We start from the raw sequence: 19,209 nt of genomic DNA, 5'->3' as shown, positions 1-19,209 counted from the left end.
CTCAACCTATGGAATACTTGTGTTTTTTGGTCCTCCATAGGGTAACATTGAGCATAAAGTCGTGGTCTATGGCCATCAAACCCGGGCTGAGGATTCTTCCCTAGTTCATACCTGGTGATGGTATAGAGTGGGGTAGGTACCTGATTTTTAGTACCAGCCCAGCCCACTGAATCATTTCTGAATACCATACCTGAATAAGCAATATATTGAAACTTGTGCCTTTTGGGCACCAGACCCCATACCATTTTAGTATTGTACTTCATAAAATTGAGAGAAGCTATAACTGTGCTTATTGTGACTATTTTCTACCTATTTTACCTTGCATCTGAGTACTCGCGTGTTGAATACTGGTAACTAATTCATATGCATCTTTTATTCTCCTAATGGTGAATGTGTATATGTTATATATGGTTTTGATTGATTGACAATACTTACTTGTGTTTTTATATGCTTAGTGTGTAACTAAAAGCCTAATTAATAACTATATGTTGATATACTACTTTCTTACTTGAATTAATAAGTGTCCTCCCTGTTTACCAAAAATAGTGGCCTCCTACAAACCCTCCCCCCCCTTACGCCCCCCTCCCCCTCCTCGGGGTCTGATTTGTGAAATCCATCTTGACAATTGACCTCTAACCTTTTGTAAAGAATCGATCCCCTAGTTTTGCCAAAAGAGAACAGCAAGCAGATGTTTATCAGTTGCTAGTACTGCAATTTCTTTGTGGATCTCGCTGCTGTGGACCCCATCTGTCCCACCCATTCTTCCAAGTGATCTGCATCTGCCAATAGATCTTAAGCCTGTGCTATGAAGCCAGTGTTAGTTAAGAAAGGGTCCTAATATAACACGTTTCATGTTGGCTCAATATCTGATGAGGTGGGATACTACTTTATCTAAGGAGCTAAGCTAAAACCTAAGGAGCTCGGACCTGTGTGGGTCTCCCTGTGTAGTTGAGCACAACACTGCAGAGAGATCGTACCATGGAAAAGTATCCTTTCACAATGAAAAAAGTAAAAAATTAAGTAGCGGGTATGGTGAAAATGTTTATTCTGATTTCCCAGCACAGTTTCTGTGTCACTCTTCTAGTTCCTGGCCCTGGTGGTTTTGTTCCTTTTCAGAAACTGAGGTTTTGATTAATTGAATCCTATGTAAAATGTGTTACTAGTAAAGGGACAAACTACAAAGGTCCCCGGGTGCTTCAGATGAAAGATGCCCGATGCTGTCCCACACAGTGAAGGCAAGTCCAGGATTACATGTCACTGTGGGTCATTGTGCACAAATGACTATCACAGCCTTTTAAGGGGGTGATGCCTGGGGCTTTGAAGTGCTAGGAATGTTTGCATTGGTAATGGGCTTATGCATACAAGTTTATAGTGCATTGAGGAACTTGCGTAAGGCAAGACCTGTTACACACACAGCTTACAGGACCACAAGTTATGGGCAAAGGGGGAGGGATAGGTAGCTCCCTTCAGAGCTTGCAGCTACAAATCCTACATGCATGTGGGGAGGTGGGGTGCCCTGTTGAGCTTCTTTTGAAGACTATGACAGTAAAATAAAGGCCTCTTTTATTTGAATATGGTTCAGCCCTCGTTTTTTTCTTGTGTGCTTTGGACTTCCTGACACTCTTGCAGACATACATTGGGTCAGTACTAATCTCAGTCAACCCATTCAAGCAGCTGCCCTATTTCACTGACCGGGAAATCGAGGTGTACCAGGGTGCGGTGAGTAACTTCTGATGTACTGACGCATGTTTGGTATTGTCACGTCTACTAGAGGCTGGTAAGAAAAATCTGATGTCCCGTAACTTGAGAAATGTAGGGTACACCGGAGTATAGTGAGTAACGTCTACTAACCCCAATGTTTATTTGCACACTGCTTTCTACCACTAACCCTGCACACTGCTCTATCAAGGTTGGCCTTGTGTTTCTATTGTTGCTGCCTGTTGTTTTTATGAACATCAGTTCCTTTTTAGCAGCCATGATTTTGTGGTCCACTCATCTCCCAGGACTTCTGCATATGCTGCCATCCATTGGCACTTTGTCATCTGTCTCGCACAGGCGCTGTTAAGAGGGCTTAATAGTTACGCTTTGATGCAGGGAACTGATATCCTCCCACTTTCCCTGTCCGTTTCAAGCTCATCCAATTGTTCCATTGTGGTTGTTCATAATTGATCAGACAAAAAATATTCCAGAAAAGAGGCTCTTGTTTCCCTTGTAATAAACCCCAAATGCTGGATTTAAAACCTCTAATCATAAACACTGGGAGTTCCTCTGCGTAGCTTTCCCTTCCGTTGTTTTTGTTTTTGTAATCTGTGCCAGAAGGTGACTCCTCACATGCAAATTAGTCTGCCCGGCCAGATGAGCCGGATCATTCATTATACTCGAAGATCGGAGACCTGCATTGCCTTTTGGATTGATGCCCTAGAAACCAGACCATGAGCTTCCTTGAATGGATTGAGGGGATGGGGTTCAGTGGACTGGCCGGATGTGCAACTCATCGCTTTTTGCATACATTGAACCTCATCTTTTCTGGAAACCTATTAGTGAGCGCATTAAAAGCCCTTGAAGTCAGTTGGTTACGTCCCTTTTATATACGGATTAATTGTGCCTATTCCTAATTTACTTTTCTAGGTACAGCACATGCCATGACTTTGCTTTGAGTGAACTGTTATTAACAGTTTCCTCCTGAAGACTTTCTCAATCCTAAATGATTCTATTAGGAGGTGGGGGTGAAGCTCTGATATATAAATTACCAACACTGTCTGTTACCTCAAACTCTTCACTGAGGAAATTGACTTGCTAAAAAGGAATGTCAGAAGACTTGAGAGGAGGTGGATAGCGTGAAGCAAACTCATTTAAGATCCTAATTGACACATTTCATGAAGCCATCTTTGACTTCAACGACCAAATCTAGCATGTTGGTTAGATTCATTGTGGATAAAAGGCAGGTGCAGACTTCACCCGTATTTGGTGTGCTACCATGTTCATCCCACATGCTCCTCATATTAGTCGAAATAGCTCAGATTTTTCATCCTTCATTCAGGGACCTAAATTGCTGGGTCCTTTCAAGTGCTAATCCAAGCCACAATCAAAATGTATCAACACAAGGCTGATGTAACGTCTTCAGCTACCAATATCACAAATGTGGTTATTTTAGCAGTTTCACTGCCCCCTTCTTTTACATGGTAAATCTACAGTATCTCCCAGTGACCGAATCCCAGGTTTGGTAATCAACTTTAGTGGCAATGCTACTCGGCCTTTCATGAAAGGCATGTTAAGCTCTTCTTTTAGCAAATGTGTTGTCCCCCCAGCCTTTGAGAGGTTTGATTAATCCTCCTAACAATTGAACCAAATCTGGATCCCAAAATGCTCAAACTACTGAAACACTCCCGGTTGGTGAACCTTCTCAAATAGGTGCAGTCTTCGTGTACACCCAGGCATGGAACAGAGACTGCACTTTTATTTGTCTGTATCACAGATGTTGGGAACATTATTATTATTTTTTTTCCAAAAACACTTTATTAATTTTCCACACACAAATAACAACAGCAAAAGCAACAGTGTGTCACAATATGCAGAACGAACAATTGTTTAAAATAACATAAGCATCCGAAATATTCTCAACAAGAAATGACCAGACTTTAGTGAAACAAATTCAACAAATTATCATGAAAACACAAAAGACAACACAAACACAAAAGACAATACAAAGGAGACAACAAACGGAAGGAAAAGAGCAAGGAATAGAGAAAAAAAAAACACCAACCTTACTATAAATACTACTGCCATCAATACAATCCACTCCTCGCTTTAATCATAAAGAGTCATAAACTGACCCCACAGTTTTGTATAATATTCTTCCTTACCCCTATTACGAAAGGAAACCTTATCAAATTGTGACAAAATATGCAACTCTGCCAGCCAATCATCTACATTAGGCTTTTTTCTCGTTTTCCAGATTCTGAGTATCAACTTAATCGCTAACATTATGGCCCTATCAATCCAGCAAGAATGTCTCCTAGCCCTACCACACCTATTCTTACGGGAAAGCAAAATTACATTTCTCGCTGATCTCTGCAAACCAATACCAAAAATCAGACCAAATCCTATCAATGACTTCCTTCCAAAACGTCCATACTCTCGGGCAATCCCACAATAAATGCAATAAAGTACCCCTATCAGCATCACAACTCCAACATAAATCATTAGGTCTCAATCCCAATTTAAACATCCTAACCAGCGTCCAATACAACTGCCCAACAACTTTCTGTCTAATTAAGCGCAACCCCATATCCGGACCCAAATTCAAAGCAACTTTCAGAACATTCTTCCAGTCCTCATCAGAAATGTCATCTTGAACATCGTCCGACCAAATACCTCTCAATCTAGACCACACAAACCTGAGTTTCTCATCCATAGGTATGAATTGCATATAAGTACTCGCACAGTATCCCTGACCCTCTAACAACCTACAAAGCTCCGTTTTTTTTCCCAATAGAACCACTAGCCATATCCATCCTCCTATTAATTATAGAAACTAAAGCCAAATATCTGTCCCTTTCACTCCGTCTCAAACCGTATCTATCCCGCAACTCCTCAAAACTCAATAACCGACCTCCATCCATCACATCTGCCAATGTTGGGAACATTTGAATGCTGCTGCTATTGCATCTCTCTGCTACTATTCACATCTTAAAAGATCATTAGTCCTGGGTATCAGTTTCCCTATCAAAGCAATTATCTGGATTGGGGATTTATCTGAGCAACCCGATTTATGTAGTGACTAAAGCCACCTGTCTCCAGAGCTATTTTGTGAGGTTGTACAGGAATGTGTTCTGTAATAGTTAACACCTATATGACCCGTTAAGTCAACATCATCCTGGACATGGGGGCAGGAAGGCATTCTGCTGCGGAGGACACAGCTCCAGAGATGTGTGCTGCTTCTTTTGCAGGTATATAGCCTATTATAAGATATGTTTCATCCCTGTTCATTTTCTACAGGCCCAGTATGAAAACCCACCCCATATCTACGCATTGGCAGATACCATGTACAGGAACATGCTGATTGATGGGGAGAACCAGTGTGTAATCATCAGGTAATGGTGTTATTACTTAGAAATGAGGTGGGTTTATGGGTAGGATGACCAAAGATTTCACCTGGGCATCACAATTCCAAGTCTTTCCTTTAACAAACCGACACATTCTTGGAGCTGCCGTCTTGCTTAACTTCATTTGCACAAATTGGACTCATGTGTTTAATGCCAATGAGCTCCAAAAAAAATGGCTAGAATTGGAGACTTGGACATGGGACATGGGAGTCATCTGGCCCATGGAGTCATAGGGCAACATTTGCCAGGCTTATGCGAGTTAAGTGAGAGATGGCAAGACAGGAGAAGATATGTGGATGTTTAACCAGAGATCAAAATATACATCTACTTTAATCTCACAGACATTTAGCAATTTAAAAGATTCAATGTATAGTGCACTGATTTTGTGACTAGGATGTGTAGCATAAAAGTATTCACATGCTCACTCATTTTTGAAAGTAGGTTTCTCAGTTTCATTTGCAGTTGGAGAGCAAATTCTATTTGCAGAGGGTTCTGGGTGTAACGGCTTAAGCTCACAAATGCCGGAAGTAAGGAATGGTCTCTTGGAGATCCAGCATGGGTTCTAGCATAACTCGAATAATGTATTCAAATCGAAGTTCTGTAGTACCATATGCAAGGGTACTGAGTGCAGCATGAAAAACGTTCATTAAAGCAGGCAGCTCAATCCTGGTCCTGCCATTATTCAGTGGAAGATATTACAGTCCTCTTCCACAAGCCAGACTTAAAGTTGAAGTAGGAAGGGGACTTGCATTTAGCTTCAGATCTTGACCCCTAAGAGTTTTGTGGTACATTATAAGGTTTGTGATGTTTATTAAATCTAAAGAGGTAGGGGCAAATGGTGGGGAGTGATCACCCAACTTTAGGATGGTCATGGTGTAACAGATTTACAGGAGGATCACACAGAAAGGGGTGGTTTAAAGGAGTGGAAAAGGTAGGTGACCTGAAGGCCCTACGAACACCTTAGAAGCCTCTGGGAACTCCATGCTCAGTCAGGCACCATGACTGAAAGGCAGCTTTCAGGGCACAAAGAAATTGAACGTGCCCAAGTGGTCTGTATTAATTGCAGACTGCTTTTTTGCTGATTATTGGTGCTATCTGCATATGTTACCAGGAGATGGGCCGTGGGCCTAATGCCCTCCAGACTTCTTATGGCTGCACCTCTGTTTCTTACTCCCCGCCACATCCCCCAGCCCCAATATAAAATGTGTGTTTAAAATGCATAACTGGCCCGTTTTCCCTTTGGGCTATCAGTTAAATGCTCAATTTCCATAAACCAGAACTACCACGAAATAAAGACCAGTCTATGCCCCAAGTCTTTGATTATAAGCAAGCCTAGGTATTTTTCATTCACGTTAGTCAGTTTAGTTATCCACATCTTAAGTCGACATTGCAGTTTAACAAAAATCACACTAATGTCTTTTCCTGAATATAGAATACTTGCATACCTAGGAGTACCTCTTCATTTGCATAATATCTGTTTTGATTGCAAATTTGGTCTTTAGATCACTATGCTGCCTTAGTTAAGGGCTAAATATATATTTGTGACCATATCCTGTGACCTCTGTGGGAGTTCTCTTACCCAGGACACTGTTTAAGGGATACAAAGTTTCCAGTGTGACAAATCCCAGGGTATTGTCACTGCTGCCATAGGGATACCCTCTTCCGAAGAGGCCAGGGAGGTGAGGTCACTACCCGATAGGCCCCCTGGGAGTGGTACTCAGCAGGTGGATCTCATGGGAAGGGAATCCCCCTGCGGGACATGTGCAACCCCATCTTGAGAAAGCGGTATTTCTGCCAATCACCTAACCCTAAAACCCCTTCCTAGAACCATAACAACCACTTTCATAATAGGGTCATGAGTTATTATTACCCTATCGTTCCCCTAGTAAGTACAGGGTTCAGGAAGCATAGGAGTTACCCAGGTGAAGATCCCTTTCCCAGTACTCCGACGAGGCACTCCATTGATCCACAAGGGAACCGTGCGAGGGAGAGGTATGGAGATAACCTACGGGAACCTCAGTGAGCGGTTTAGCGGTGGCCGGTTTCCTATTGGCCCAACAGCAGTTGCAATAGAGGAAGGGAACCAGGAAGTGTTGTCAAGCCCTCCCTGGCAGAGCAAGGAGCAGGGAAGTCCTGCTGCAAGAAAAGGGGCTGTGGACAGGAGGCCGTACAAGAGAGAGGGTGAACCGTTGCTCGCCGGCAAAGAGCTAAGGATTGGAGGAAGCCCAGGAAAATCCCTCTCTAACGCACAAGACAAAGAGTTTAGCCCTTCCTGGAAGAACCAGAGGTCAAGCCCTCTCTGGAAGAGCTGGAACGTAGACTGGGAACCCGAGAAGGGAGAAACCTGCTGCAAGCCTGGTCCAGTGGAGAGGGGCTGCTCAATGAGCAAAGAAGGTGAAACTCCTGGCCACCCTGAAGGTCGGTACGTGTGGGTAGAACGTGCCACGCCAACCAGAGGAAGACTGACAGTGCGAAGTGGCACCAGTTAGGAGAGGGATGCAGAAATAAGGGGAAATACCATGGCAGAGCGCAGGCATCCCGGGAAACATTTTTTGTAGTGAAAATCCTGTAAAGACTTGGCAGGGTAGTGAACCAAGTTCATCAGGGCAAGTCCGGGACCTACAGCCATAAGGGAAAAAAGCATTATCATTGTTCTTCATAGTCGCAGTACCCGCAGGACTGGGAAACCAAGGTGGCTCTGAATTTGGTGCAAGCAGGTGAAAGACCAGGGGAAGGAAGTCATTCCCCCTGGTGTTGTGATACACCCAGGAGACCTGGGAAGAACTAAATTGCAAGAAAGCCTGAGAAGGGTTAGGGGGAGGGAGTAGTCCACCCCTAATATTAAGAACTGTGAAATATGTTTTAGGAAGCCAAGATAAGGGGAGATATCCTTTTGAGGCTTGTTAAAGAAAAGGAAGTAGCCAGGGGGCTGGAAGCCAACCCCAGTGGCACTGGGAACCTTTATATGTTAACAAACCAGGGGACAGGAATCATCTCGCTTGGTATAACAGGAATCTTGAGACCAAGAGACTTCGTTTTCTTTGCACACCAGTGATACCTCATAGTAGGAGCAAAACTCCAGACTTTTTATTTATCCTTTTGGTGGAGGAGATTCTTGTTTCATCACTTAATGAAGCCTGGTCAACCGTCCAGAGGAAGGGAGCCATTCTTGTGGACCAAGAAAATCACCATCCTATTTTAATATAGTTTATATTGTAAGGGATGGAAATAGGTTTCGACACAGGACTGTGGGCTCTTTATTTAAGACAGACATTCTGACAGGCCGTTAGTATTCGGCTGAGATAGGGAAATCCCTTTTAGTTATAGGGATAGGTAGGTTTGTTTCCCTCTTTCATTTACTTTAAATAAAGCAAAATGTTTAAACATGTCACAATTGTAGCGGCCTGACTCCTTACACAAGCTTTCAGGAAACTTTCTGCCCTGAGCTTAGGCGTCCCTAACTGCACTGATGGAAGAAAACACCTGATCTGCTGAAAATCTCAGGTTGAGGGATAATAATGGCTAAACCGGCACGTATACCTGGGCCAGTCACAGCCCCGACGGAGTAATCCTTTGGGAACACTTGATGAATGGCCTTAAGAATAGTTCAGAGAGCGGGCATGCTGCTGGATCCAGGCCTGGTTAGGGAAACTGGTGACACAGCTGCCATTGGAGCCCGTTTCGCAAGGACTGTGGCAAACTGGGAATTGGAAGTTGGCCCTAATGGACACCACCCTTCCTCCTTCTCCAGGCTTCATTTGAATCCCCTTTCCATGCGTTCACCCTCTTGCAAGTCTCGTCGTATAGTCCTTGAAAGGTTATGGTGCCTCAACATCCTCCAGAGGCACACACAGGTTTAAGACACTTACATCAGTCTCTCTGTGGGGTCTCCAGATAGAGACATGGAGAGTGGGGGGCCCTCTGCATGCTAATGGAGAAAGGGCTTGAGAACTCTATAATTGGTCGCTCGCTAATTTCCCTGTGATCTTATTCTTTGGTCCTTCCTCTCTTTCACTTTCTGGAAGGAGTCTGCTTTTATCTTCTCTGCTCCATGGAATCCTCTCTGAGGGGTCACATCACCACTCCCTGATACTCTTAACAAACCCCACCCCCCTTTCAAATGTGGGTCTGAGAATCTGGCAGCTTCGTGGAACACCGGAAACCTTCGAAATGAAGCCTACACACAGAACCCTCACTTTGAGTCAATAGTCATGCTAACTTGATGCAAGGCAATCGCCTATGATATATTTTACAAAACATACTGTGATCTGTCAAAGGGTGGGGCTGCAAGATTCACCTGGGGTACCTGGAGAAGCTTGCAGCAGCCTTCAGAAGGGAACCATTTCAGGGTGTAGGGTGAGGCGTGAAAGGCTGCAGGCTGTTTGTTCCGGATATGCAGCTTGTCTTGTCAAGGAGGTCTCGTGCACGCTAACGTTTTAGAAGGGGGATTGCAGGAAATGGGTGAATGCCTGAAATCAGATTAAAAAGAAAATGCAGTGGTTGGGAACATGAGGATTTGTGCTGAGCAACTAAAGACTAGTTTCAGAGTTTGTCAAAGTTTTTTTGTACCGTGTTCACCATTTCTCTTATTAACTTTCAGTGGAGAGAGTGGAGCAGGGAAGACAGTCGCTGCAAAGTACATCATGAGCTACGTTTCAAAGGTGTCGGGAGGAGGCCCCAAAGTGCAGGTAATGATGACCCATGTTGCTAGTTTATGCCACCCTCCCTTTCACAGGCAGCTACATACAATAGCAGGCCTACCCCCAAACTGTGCCCCCCTGCTTAGCCTCTGACTGCTCTCTAACAGTGATTATTCTGGTCTCGGTCTACCAGGTGTCTTTGGTTCCTGAATAGAAAAGTATATTCCCTTCCTTTGGTCCAGTAAATATCACATAACATACTTGGTTTTGTGCTTTATTTTTGTGTTCAATCATGGAGTGATACATTAAAGTGTAACAATGCGAACACCTGTTTTTTACCTTTCTAAAAGCAGAAATGTTCAGATTCTCAAATCGATTTCACTTGGATTGCCATAGGAATTATTCAATTAGCCGGTATGCTAGCAGTCCTCGCAGGTGAATGAAAGAAGTACAAAATGAGCATATTCGACTAGTGTAACCAACTTATAAAGATGAATGCTTTAACTAACAAAACGTTTAACATCCCTGGGGCGCAGCGCCTAGATGTAAGCTGCCATGGATGCACCGCGTGTTGTGAACAGAACTCGCTATTTCTTGCGGCCTTATCTTCCATTTCATTGGAAATGAAGTGAAGTGATAGAACAGTGTGGGGACTCCGTCCCGCAAGATCTCGCCGGAATGCGAGGAGCACGAAAAAGACAGGAAGCAAGCAGAATGTTGCCAGAGGCTGCAGGAGTCAATCAACCTCTGCGCTCCTCCTGCCTGAGGATCCCTGTTGTTGTTGGGCCTAGTTAAAGAGGCACCAGACAACCAGAGCGTAATACCAAGGTTGAGGGCAGCCTCCTGGGTGCTCTGGTTGTCACGTGTGTGAATAATAACACACCCTGATGCAGTGAAGCCAATTGCATTACTTGGACTGTTCCAACAGTGAGTACCTGCGCCGGCCCTGCCCCTTGACTTATCTTACCCCCAGTTTCCATGTTACAGAAGGTGTCTAAATAAACTCCCTGTCAAACCTAAGCAGTGTTGCGTCTTTTGCCGAGGCCACCACATAATTGTCGACGAGGACGAAGAACCCCGGATGGACCAGGCAGGGTGCCACGCCGACCCCCGTTTTCCTCCCCTCTCCAGGCACCTCGACCATCCCGTGGCAGCAATGGGAGCCACTGTTCTCCACATACCTGGAGGCACTAGGGGGCACAGAATTCACGCCGGCCAGGAAGAAGGCCATGCTGCTCAACGCCATGGGGTTTGAAGGGCAGCTAATTTTTGCAGGGCTCAAAGCCATGCTTGTAGAAGATGACAACGACGATGTTTACAGGAAGGCAGTCCGCCGCATCGTAAAGAGGTTCACAAACAAGGAGAACGTCGTACTCTACAAACTCAAATTTCATACCAGAAAGCAAGAGGGGAATGAGCCCGTAGACGATTACAAAGTCGAGCAAGTCATCTGCGACATATTGGTCGTCCACACAAATTCCAGAAAGGTCCAAGACAAGTTTATACAGGCGAAGGAGGTTGACCTAGATAAAGCAATACAGATTGCCAGAGCTGAAGAGGAATCCTCCAGCACGCACAAAAAAGTTGGAGGTCCTTCACCCGTTCCTGAACTGACCGCTCTACAGTGGAGAGGCCGCAGAGACAGACAGCCCTGCGACACTGCCAGAGAAAAGGATCCCTAACAGAGGGAAGCACCGAAGTCTTATAGATGTACCAGCACCAAGCACATGGAGAATGATCAGGACTGTCTGGCCAGAATGAAAAATTCTCCAAATGCAGACGTTTCGGCCACATGGCTGTAGCCTGCACGTGACGGGAAAAGGCTGTTGCACACATCAAAAGCGACAGAGATTCAAGTGACGACGACGATCGACTCGATAAGCCGATGGTAATCATGGGCAACACACCCCGAGCAAGGAGAGAGAAACCCCACTGCGTTGTGAAAGTGGACTGCATGGGGACGCGGTTCATGGCAGACTCGGCGTCGGACCTCACCATCCTCCCCATCCAGACGTACAAAGAAATTATGGGACGTGTCCAAGTCGAAATCGGGAGCACCAAGCAGAAGCCGTCAGTCTTTGGAGGAGCTACCGTGGAATTACTAGGCTATATCAAAGCCAAAATTGCATTCAAAGACAGGTCCACCACCACTAAAGTATACTTCTCGTCCCAGGGCCCAGCCGTGTTTGGATAACATTAGCTGAGCATAAGACTAGACCCCAGTACCCCCGATCAGGTTCTGCTGGTCCCCTCAGGAGGAGCGCCGGGTCATCAAGAAGCATTCCCTGGTTTGTTCTCTGAAACGCCTGGAAGAATAAAGAACTATGTGCACAAGATTTTCCTCAAACCGAATGCTATTTCAGTAAAGCATAAAGTCAGACCGCTGCCGGCGACAGCTAGGTCAGCACTCGAAGCTCAACTCCAGAAGATGGTCAAAGACGGCACCATAGAGACAGTGGAGTCCTCCGAATGGCTGAGCCTGGTGATACTTAGCAAGAAAAAGTCCTCCAATGAGCTGAGAGTCTGCTTTGACCTACGCAGTTTGAACTTGTAAGTGGTCCCAGAGCATCAATGAAATAGTGCTCATGATGAACGAAGCAACCATATTTTCAAGGTTTGACATGCGAGATGCATACCATCAAATAAGCTTGCACAAGTCCCCACGCCCCCTTACTGCCTTCATCACCCCGTTCCGCATATACCAGTACACACGGATGCCGTTCGGCCTATCAGCGGCCTTGGCTTTCCAGAGGATGTTGAACTCTTTACTGCATGGCATTGCGAATGTTTCATACTTCCACGACGACATCCTAGTATAAGCCAAGGACACAGTAACTCATGACAAATGCCTAAACGAAGTGCTGAGAAAGCGGCAAGCCGCAGGTGTCCACCTGCGCCACGAAAAATGCATATTCGGCATTGGAGAAGTTCAATACCTGGGTTAGTGCTTCTCGAGAGAAGGGGTAAGCCCCAAGAAAAACCTGCTTGAAGCCATTACCAATGACCGGCCCGATGTCTAAAGATGAACTTCGGTCTTTCCTGGGTCTCGCAGAATACTATGCCAAGTTCGTCTCCAGATTCTCTGAAACTACATCGCCCCTGAGGGAGCTCCTTAAAAAGGGCGCAATCTACACATGGGAACATCAACAAGATGAGGCTTTTGCAGAGATCAAAAAGAGGATTCTGCACGCACCCTGCCTCAAACTCTTCTATCCCGAATGGGGAAACATGCATCACGACAGACGCCAGTGCTTATGGATTAGGTGCCACCCTTACCTAAATTCGATAAAATACAAATGCCCAGAAGAAGGACGACACAGAAAATATTGTAGCCTTCTCCTCCAAAGCACCATCTACGTCGGAGAAAAACTATTCCGCTGTGGAAAAAGAAATGCTGGCGTGCGCCTGGGCCATGGAATACTTCAGGTCGTACGTGTGGGGTACCAAATTTCGTCTAATCACCGACCGCAAGCCCCTGATACACATGCTGAGCCCTGGCAGCACCAAAACAGCGACTCTGAGACTAGCCAGAATTGTCGCGAAGCTGCAAGAGTATACCTACGAAATCACCCACATCGCAGGCTGGAAGAATGCCCAAGCAGACTGTATGTCTAGGCACCTCGACCAAAACACCCCAGGGACCACGTTCCTCAAAGATGAATGCGTGGCGGCTTCCATAAGTGACCTGAGAAACAGGGACTTTATGGAGATGTGTGAGCGACACTGGCAAGAAGAAATGGAACAAGATGGTGCACTGCGCAGAGTAGCAGAGTGGGTCTGCGAAGGATGGCCAAACGAAAGAGCAGTCCCCGAAAGTCTTCGCCCATATTGGAAAGTTGGTGACGAGATCACAGTGATGAACAGCCTGGTACTGAGAGGTGACCGCGTCATTCCCCCGACAGGCATCCGCAAAGTAATACTCTGCAGGGCACATTCGGGGCACCTGGGCAGCAACATGATGAGACGCAGAGTGTGCGACGCCTATTGGTGGCCCGGAATGGATCACGAAATATGGACAATGATTGGAAGATGCCACGAATGCACGAACAGTGACAAACCGCTGACAGTGAGACAAGCACCCAAGGTACCCACGGAAATTCCTCACGGCGTCTAGTACAAATTAGGATTGCACTTCATTGGCCCGCTGGATGGCATGTCGGCAGACCACAAGTACGGAGTAGTAATGGTGGACTACTTTTCAAAGTGCGTAGAGGTCGAATTTGTGCCAGACATCACCACGAGCACCGTCATTGAAGCACTCAGCAATGTTTTTCAGAGGGAAGGGCTCCCTGAGGAGATTGTAACCGACAACGGCGTGCAGTTAGTGTCCAGGGAGATGGAAAAATTCCTGAGAAAACACAACATCCGCCAACTAAGAGCAAGTATGTACCACTCACAAGCAAATGGACTTGTGGAAAGGGCAAACCATTTCATTAAAGGCACTCCAACTAGCCTGTGCGTCAGGCCTAGAGCCACACAAGAGTGTGAAAGAGGCCGTTGCGGTCCACCGCATGACGCCAAACACAATCACTGGTGTGTCTCCATTTCATCTGTTAAGGTGGAGAAGGACTGCATCTACGCTAGTACCTCCGTAGCTACATCAAATCAGAGAAGACGAAGAGATTGACATGAGAGACAGTGTTCTGCATGCAAAGGAACAAGGAAGTCATGAAAACCCAAGATGACAAACGTCGGGCGGCTCATCGCACCAAAGACAGTGAAGGCGACCTGGTAAAGATAGGCCTGCCCCACAAAGACCTCACTACAGGCTCCAAAAACAGCAGGGCAATAGAAGTCACCAGCAAGGGAACCAACCATGTCCACACCAGCGACTGAAGACAGTAGAACCTGGAAAGAGTGGCTGTTTACCGCAAGAGAGCATCCACAAATCACCCCTTCATGGAAGCATGAAGTGACCATGACCAATGGGGTTCGGCCAGTGTCCCACAACACTCAAAAAGACTCTTCAAAGAGAACATCCTCCAAAGAGCCCGCCACCCCAATCCCGAGAACCGCACTGCGAGGCGATACCCAAGGACCTTATCCCACCCGTCACGCCAAGCATCACCATCCAAGCCCCAGCCGTCATCCCGGACATGGGCAGACCCAAAAGGAAGAAAAGGAAGCCCACCAGGTTTGCCGACTTCGTCATGAACTAGCAACCATCTTTTCCTACTAAAGGAGGTGTGTGGGGACTCCGTCCCGCGAGATCTCATCCCCATAATCTCGAGCGATCTCGTGGGAGCCCGAAAAAGACAGGAAAAAGACAGGAAGCGAGCAGAACATTGCCAAAGGCTGCAGGAGTCAGTCAGCCTCGGCCCTCCTCCTGCCTGAGGATCCCAGTTGTTGTTGGGCCTAGTTAGAGGTCCCAGACAACCACAGCGTAATACCAAGGTTGAGGGCAGACTCCTGGGTGCTCTGGTTGTCGCGTGTGTCAATAATAACACACTCTGATGCAGTGAAGCCAACTGCATTACTTGGACAGCTCCAACAGTGAGTGCCCCTGGACTTATCTTACCCTCAGTTTCCATGTTACAGAAGGTGTCTAAATAAACTCCCTATCAAACCTAAGCAGCATTGCGTCTTTTGTCCAGGCCACCACAGACGGGTAATAGGAAGTATTAGGCAAGCTTTTTCGTTTTGCAGCTTTCGCATCTTTCAGTGGGACAGTCGGCGTATCTGATTGTCAATATATTTTTGGTTAGTGAGGTCTTTTAACCTCACTTGCTGAACCGGTTGTGTTTTGGCGGTTCTGGTTAGCCTTCAGGGGGAATCCTTCCCCTCTGCAAGCCTGTTGTCCATCACTACTTCCTTGCTTATGGACGGCACTGCACGGGAACCTTGTTCCCCCTTTCATTCATTTGAGCGCTTTCTCGATAGTCTGTGCTGCCCAGACACTTCCCATATCTCTCCAATGTTATGTTCTGAAGAAGTGATTGTTCTGCCACAGATGTGTTGACATAGCATTATTGGAGTAATGATGAAACGTGCCCCACAAGAAAATCTCTCCTAACAAGTTATCTGCTCTCAAGCATCTTTATGGCAAAGGCAGAAGCTTCCTATAACAGATCTTTGATAGACAGGCTGTCCACCCGACGTGTCCTATACTCTGAAGGCAACACTGTAATGTTGGCACCATGACACTTGCTCCCAGGGACAGGACAGGGGGTAGGCGGGACTGTAATATGTGCGCCTAGCGGATCACTTGGGAGCAGGGGGGAAGAAGCATTCTGATCTTTGATAATTACACTATTTGCTCCTGGGGGCGGTGTGGCGACATAGGTGCTTTAAGTGGGATGAGAAATCGAGGGGGGCTATTAGAAGCGGCTTGGCCGAATAGGTGATTGGCATGGCCAAAAGAGTGCTGGCTGTGCAGTCCCACAAAACACGAAGTATGCAGTAAGGTATAGAACTAAAATGGTGGTTTTCCCACTCGCTACCCACCTCTCCCACCCTAAACACACCCTCATTGTATCTCTTGGAGCTACCTCTTTTTCACAGTAACATCAATTTCGTTGGGCTGCGATTGATATTGGTAAGCAATCTTCTTAAATTTAATGGTTTCGCTGCAGCTGTGAATACGCTCCTAGTGTAATAGAAATGTTGTAACCAAGTGTGCCTTCAGCCACTTGATTTTTAATCAATGTGCCTTTCCTTCTGTTCCATGCATTGAATTGCTGTTGAAAGCGAGCATTTCAAAATGTAACAATATTGTCTTTTATAGGCATTTGTCAGGCACTGCTAAAATGGTACTATCTGGCTATAACTGGCAAATGATGTGGCAACCTGGGCATATGATGGCAATGCCTGGAAAATGCCTATCCCATGCCTACGCAAAAGTCAGAAAAAGTTGGCTTTGCCATCGCTTGTCTCCTCGTAGTCAGCTGATGCAGCGCACGAAGCTGGAGACAGAACCAGTGGCAGGACGAAGTTTCTAGGCTATGGATCTGGCGAGTGCCCCGTGGACTTTGCTTCTCACCAACCTTTCTCTCTAGTGAGCCCTCAGGAAAGGCATTACTAAGGATGCAACTGTTTGTGATTTGTGCCCCCCGAAAGTCCTTCAGCCTCTCAGGGTGGGGTGGTTCAAAGGAGCAAGCAACCTTGCTCTGTAAACTCTGGACCCCCCAAATGGTGGCAGCAATACCGTGTTGCAGTACCTTGCAACAGCATTGTGAAACTGTAACCTGGCACAAAGCCCCTAAGTGGTGCTCTTGCATCAGAAACTGAGGGCATTGTGTAAAAGGGTATGCGTGTGACCATGTATGTCCTTAGCTACTCTGTGCCTGGCAAGCCCGGAACGAGGGCGATACTATTGGATTGTCTTGTGATCCCCGAGGGTGAAGCATGCATTCCATTTGATGACTACATTGTAGCATGTGTTGTTCTTCTCACAGCACTTGATGAAGGGCTTAAGGTCTCCTGAAACATGTTGTGCGTCTTCAAGTGAAAATGGGTAACTTGGATGAAACATTGAATGGTAAACGGCAGTCTTCACCTCCTTTTATGAAATAAGTATAAGAGTTGCCCCAATCCCTTTAGAGCATTCGCCTTCGATGTGAGAGAGTGCGTTCTGGATTACAAGTGTGAATTTCCTCAGTACAATCGCATAGTTTAAATTCTCTTGCATTAGTTGCGCCATCAGAGTTCGTGTGCAAGTGGGAAGGCGCAGCCAAGACTGCAACAGGCGAGTATGTGAATAGGGGTTCGGGGTTCAAGGCTGAATCCACATCTTGTTTACTGAGCTGGAGGAGCTTGGTGGAGCTTTTGAACGTTGCGGGACCCAATGATTGAGCGGCCGCTATATGCCAAACAGCCCACACTCATGTAGACCCCAGTATCCCCCAACCTGCCAGCAGGGCCAGCTCCACCAACCTGCAATGGTCGCTCTGCACCCACTATGCTGTTCCTCGCGCTGGCACAGGTGTGCAATGGGGATGCAAGATCTTTACGTCTAAGTCTGCTACTCTTTACTGCTTTACTGTGTCTTAAGTTGTGTCAAGATACGCACTACCTCATACTCGATTATGCTTGATTGCTGTGCTATGAATGATAGCACTGACCCAAGACTGATTAGTGACTATCAGTCAGCTGTGCTGTATTTCTTAAGGTATGCAACCACATTCACACCAAACTAAAGTAGCATGGCCCACATTCTGTCCTGCACCTTCACAACAGGCACCACACAAATCTGTGCACCACGTTTAGCATCTCGATACGCCTCTACACTAACCCGCATGCAGGTGAGGGGTTTCACCTTAAAACAACATCCAGCAAAACCCCAACAGTTAATGCATAAAAAGCAGATGCACACACAGGTAACGGAAGGTACCAGCCCACCTTGTGCAGCTTTTCTAATACCAGCCTCTGCTCCACTGCCCATTCCTTTTTACTTGCGGTCCTCGAGGAGCCAAGATGCCATGCACATGGCAAGACAGAGCTAAGGAAATCCCCAGTAAGGTAACCAATGGTTCTACCAAAGGATGGAGATGCATACTATCTGTATTCAGTATTGTCCTCTCAAAGTGGGAGATTTCTGCTCTTTAGATTCTGAAACCCTACCATTCTTTTTACGTGGTGGAAGGAGGCACTTGCAAAAATAAACTCTGATTTAGTCTGAGCTTGGCCGTACAAGCTTTACCAGGATCCTAGTGGTTGTGGTAGCCAACTTTAGCTGAAAGGAACATGCATTTATCAATACTTGCTTCAGTGATTATGGCTCCCTCATCTCAAAGATCTAGATTTGTTTACTCTAGGTGGCACCCCCACTCTTCTGACTGAGTCTGCCTGGGAACAAGCCCCAATTCAAGTCAACAGTTTGTTCTTGGAGGAGTTCCTGCATGCCACATCTATGAAGGCTGTCCAAGTTGGAGGCTTGCGCCTCTCAGGGAATGAGGTGTAAGTTCACGGGTTGCACCTCAACCTCAGCATAGTGTTTCTGGAGAGCTGCAAGCCTCACAGCCTCTTATGTCGACATGTTTCCTGATATCTCCTATTTAGCCCATCTGCTTAACGCTGGTATGGATGCAGAAAAAGAGCTGATCCTAAAGAAAGCGAAACTGGGAAGAGCAGTGTGATGTGGCTGGGGCGTGGATGCCCTTAAGTTACTGTTCTTGTCTGTGCAAAATGCTTTGGTATTCTTCCCATGTTGGTGAGGATGCCAAATCAGTCTAAAGGAGAGGGGTCTGTTGGACTTTGACTCACTGGGGGTGATAATAGTTTTAAAACCCATTACAAATGTTTTGTTTCAGTGTTAAGACTACATTTAATGAATGAATAGATCAAAATGTGGTGGTTTGATCACAGTTTGTTCACCAATGAACTTCGAAAGGAAGCACTTGCGTACATTGTCCTCCCCACTGGCGTTTGTTAATGTATAGATATCAATGACTCTCACCATCTCCTAGAACATCTTTTCTTTTCCTTTTCTCATCAATTGCATACACATTTCTCATTTTCTTCCTTTG

At 46.1% G+C, this 19,209-nt stretch overlaps 1 protein-coding gene across 3 annotated transcripts in view; it reads left to right on the top strand.

Moving 5' to 3' along the window:
• Positions 1 to 19,209, top strand: part of LOC138580024 (unconventional myosin-Ie-like) — a 483,826-nt gene that overhangs the window by 214,969 nt on the left and 249,648 nt on the right. For all 3 annotated transcript variants that reach the window (XM_069650257.1, XM_069650259.1, XM_069650260.1), the window contains exons 3-5: positions 1,630 to 1,719; positions 4,999 to 5,093; positions 9,706 to 9,793. In XM_069650257.1, coding sequence (XP_069506358.1) covers positions 1,630 to 1,719; positions 4,999 to 5,093; positions 9,706 to 9,793 — 273 coding nt within the window. The remainder of the gene's footprint in view (positions 1 to 1,629; positions 1,720 to 4,998; positions 5,094 to 9,705; positions 9,794 to 19,209) is intronic.

The sequence above is a fragment of the Ambystoma mexicanum genome, chromosome 1p, assembly GCF_040938575.1.
Source record: "Ambystoma mexicanum isolate Mex_15411 chromosome 1p, UKY_AmexF1_1, whole genome shotgun sequence".
Classification (NCBI taxonomy): domain Eukaryota; kingdom Metazoa; phylum Chordata; class Amphibia; order Caudata; family Ambystomatidae; genus Ambystoma; species Ambystoma mexicanum.
This window is presented reverse-complemented; position numbering and strand designations above follow the sequence as displayed.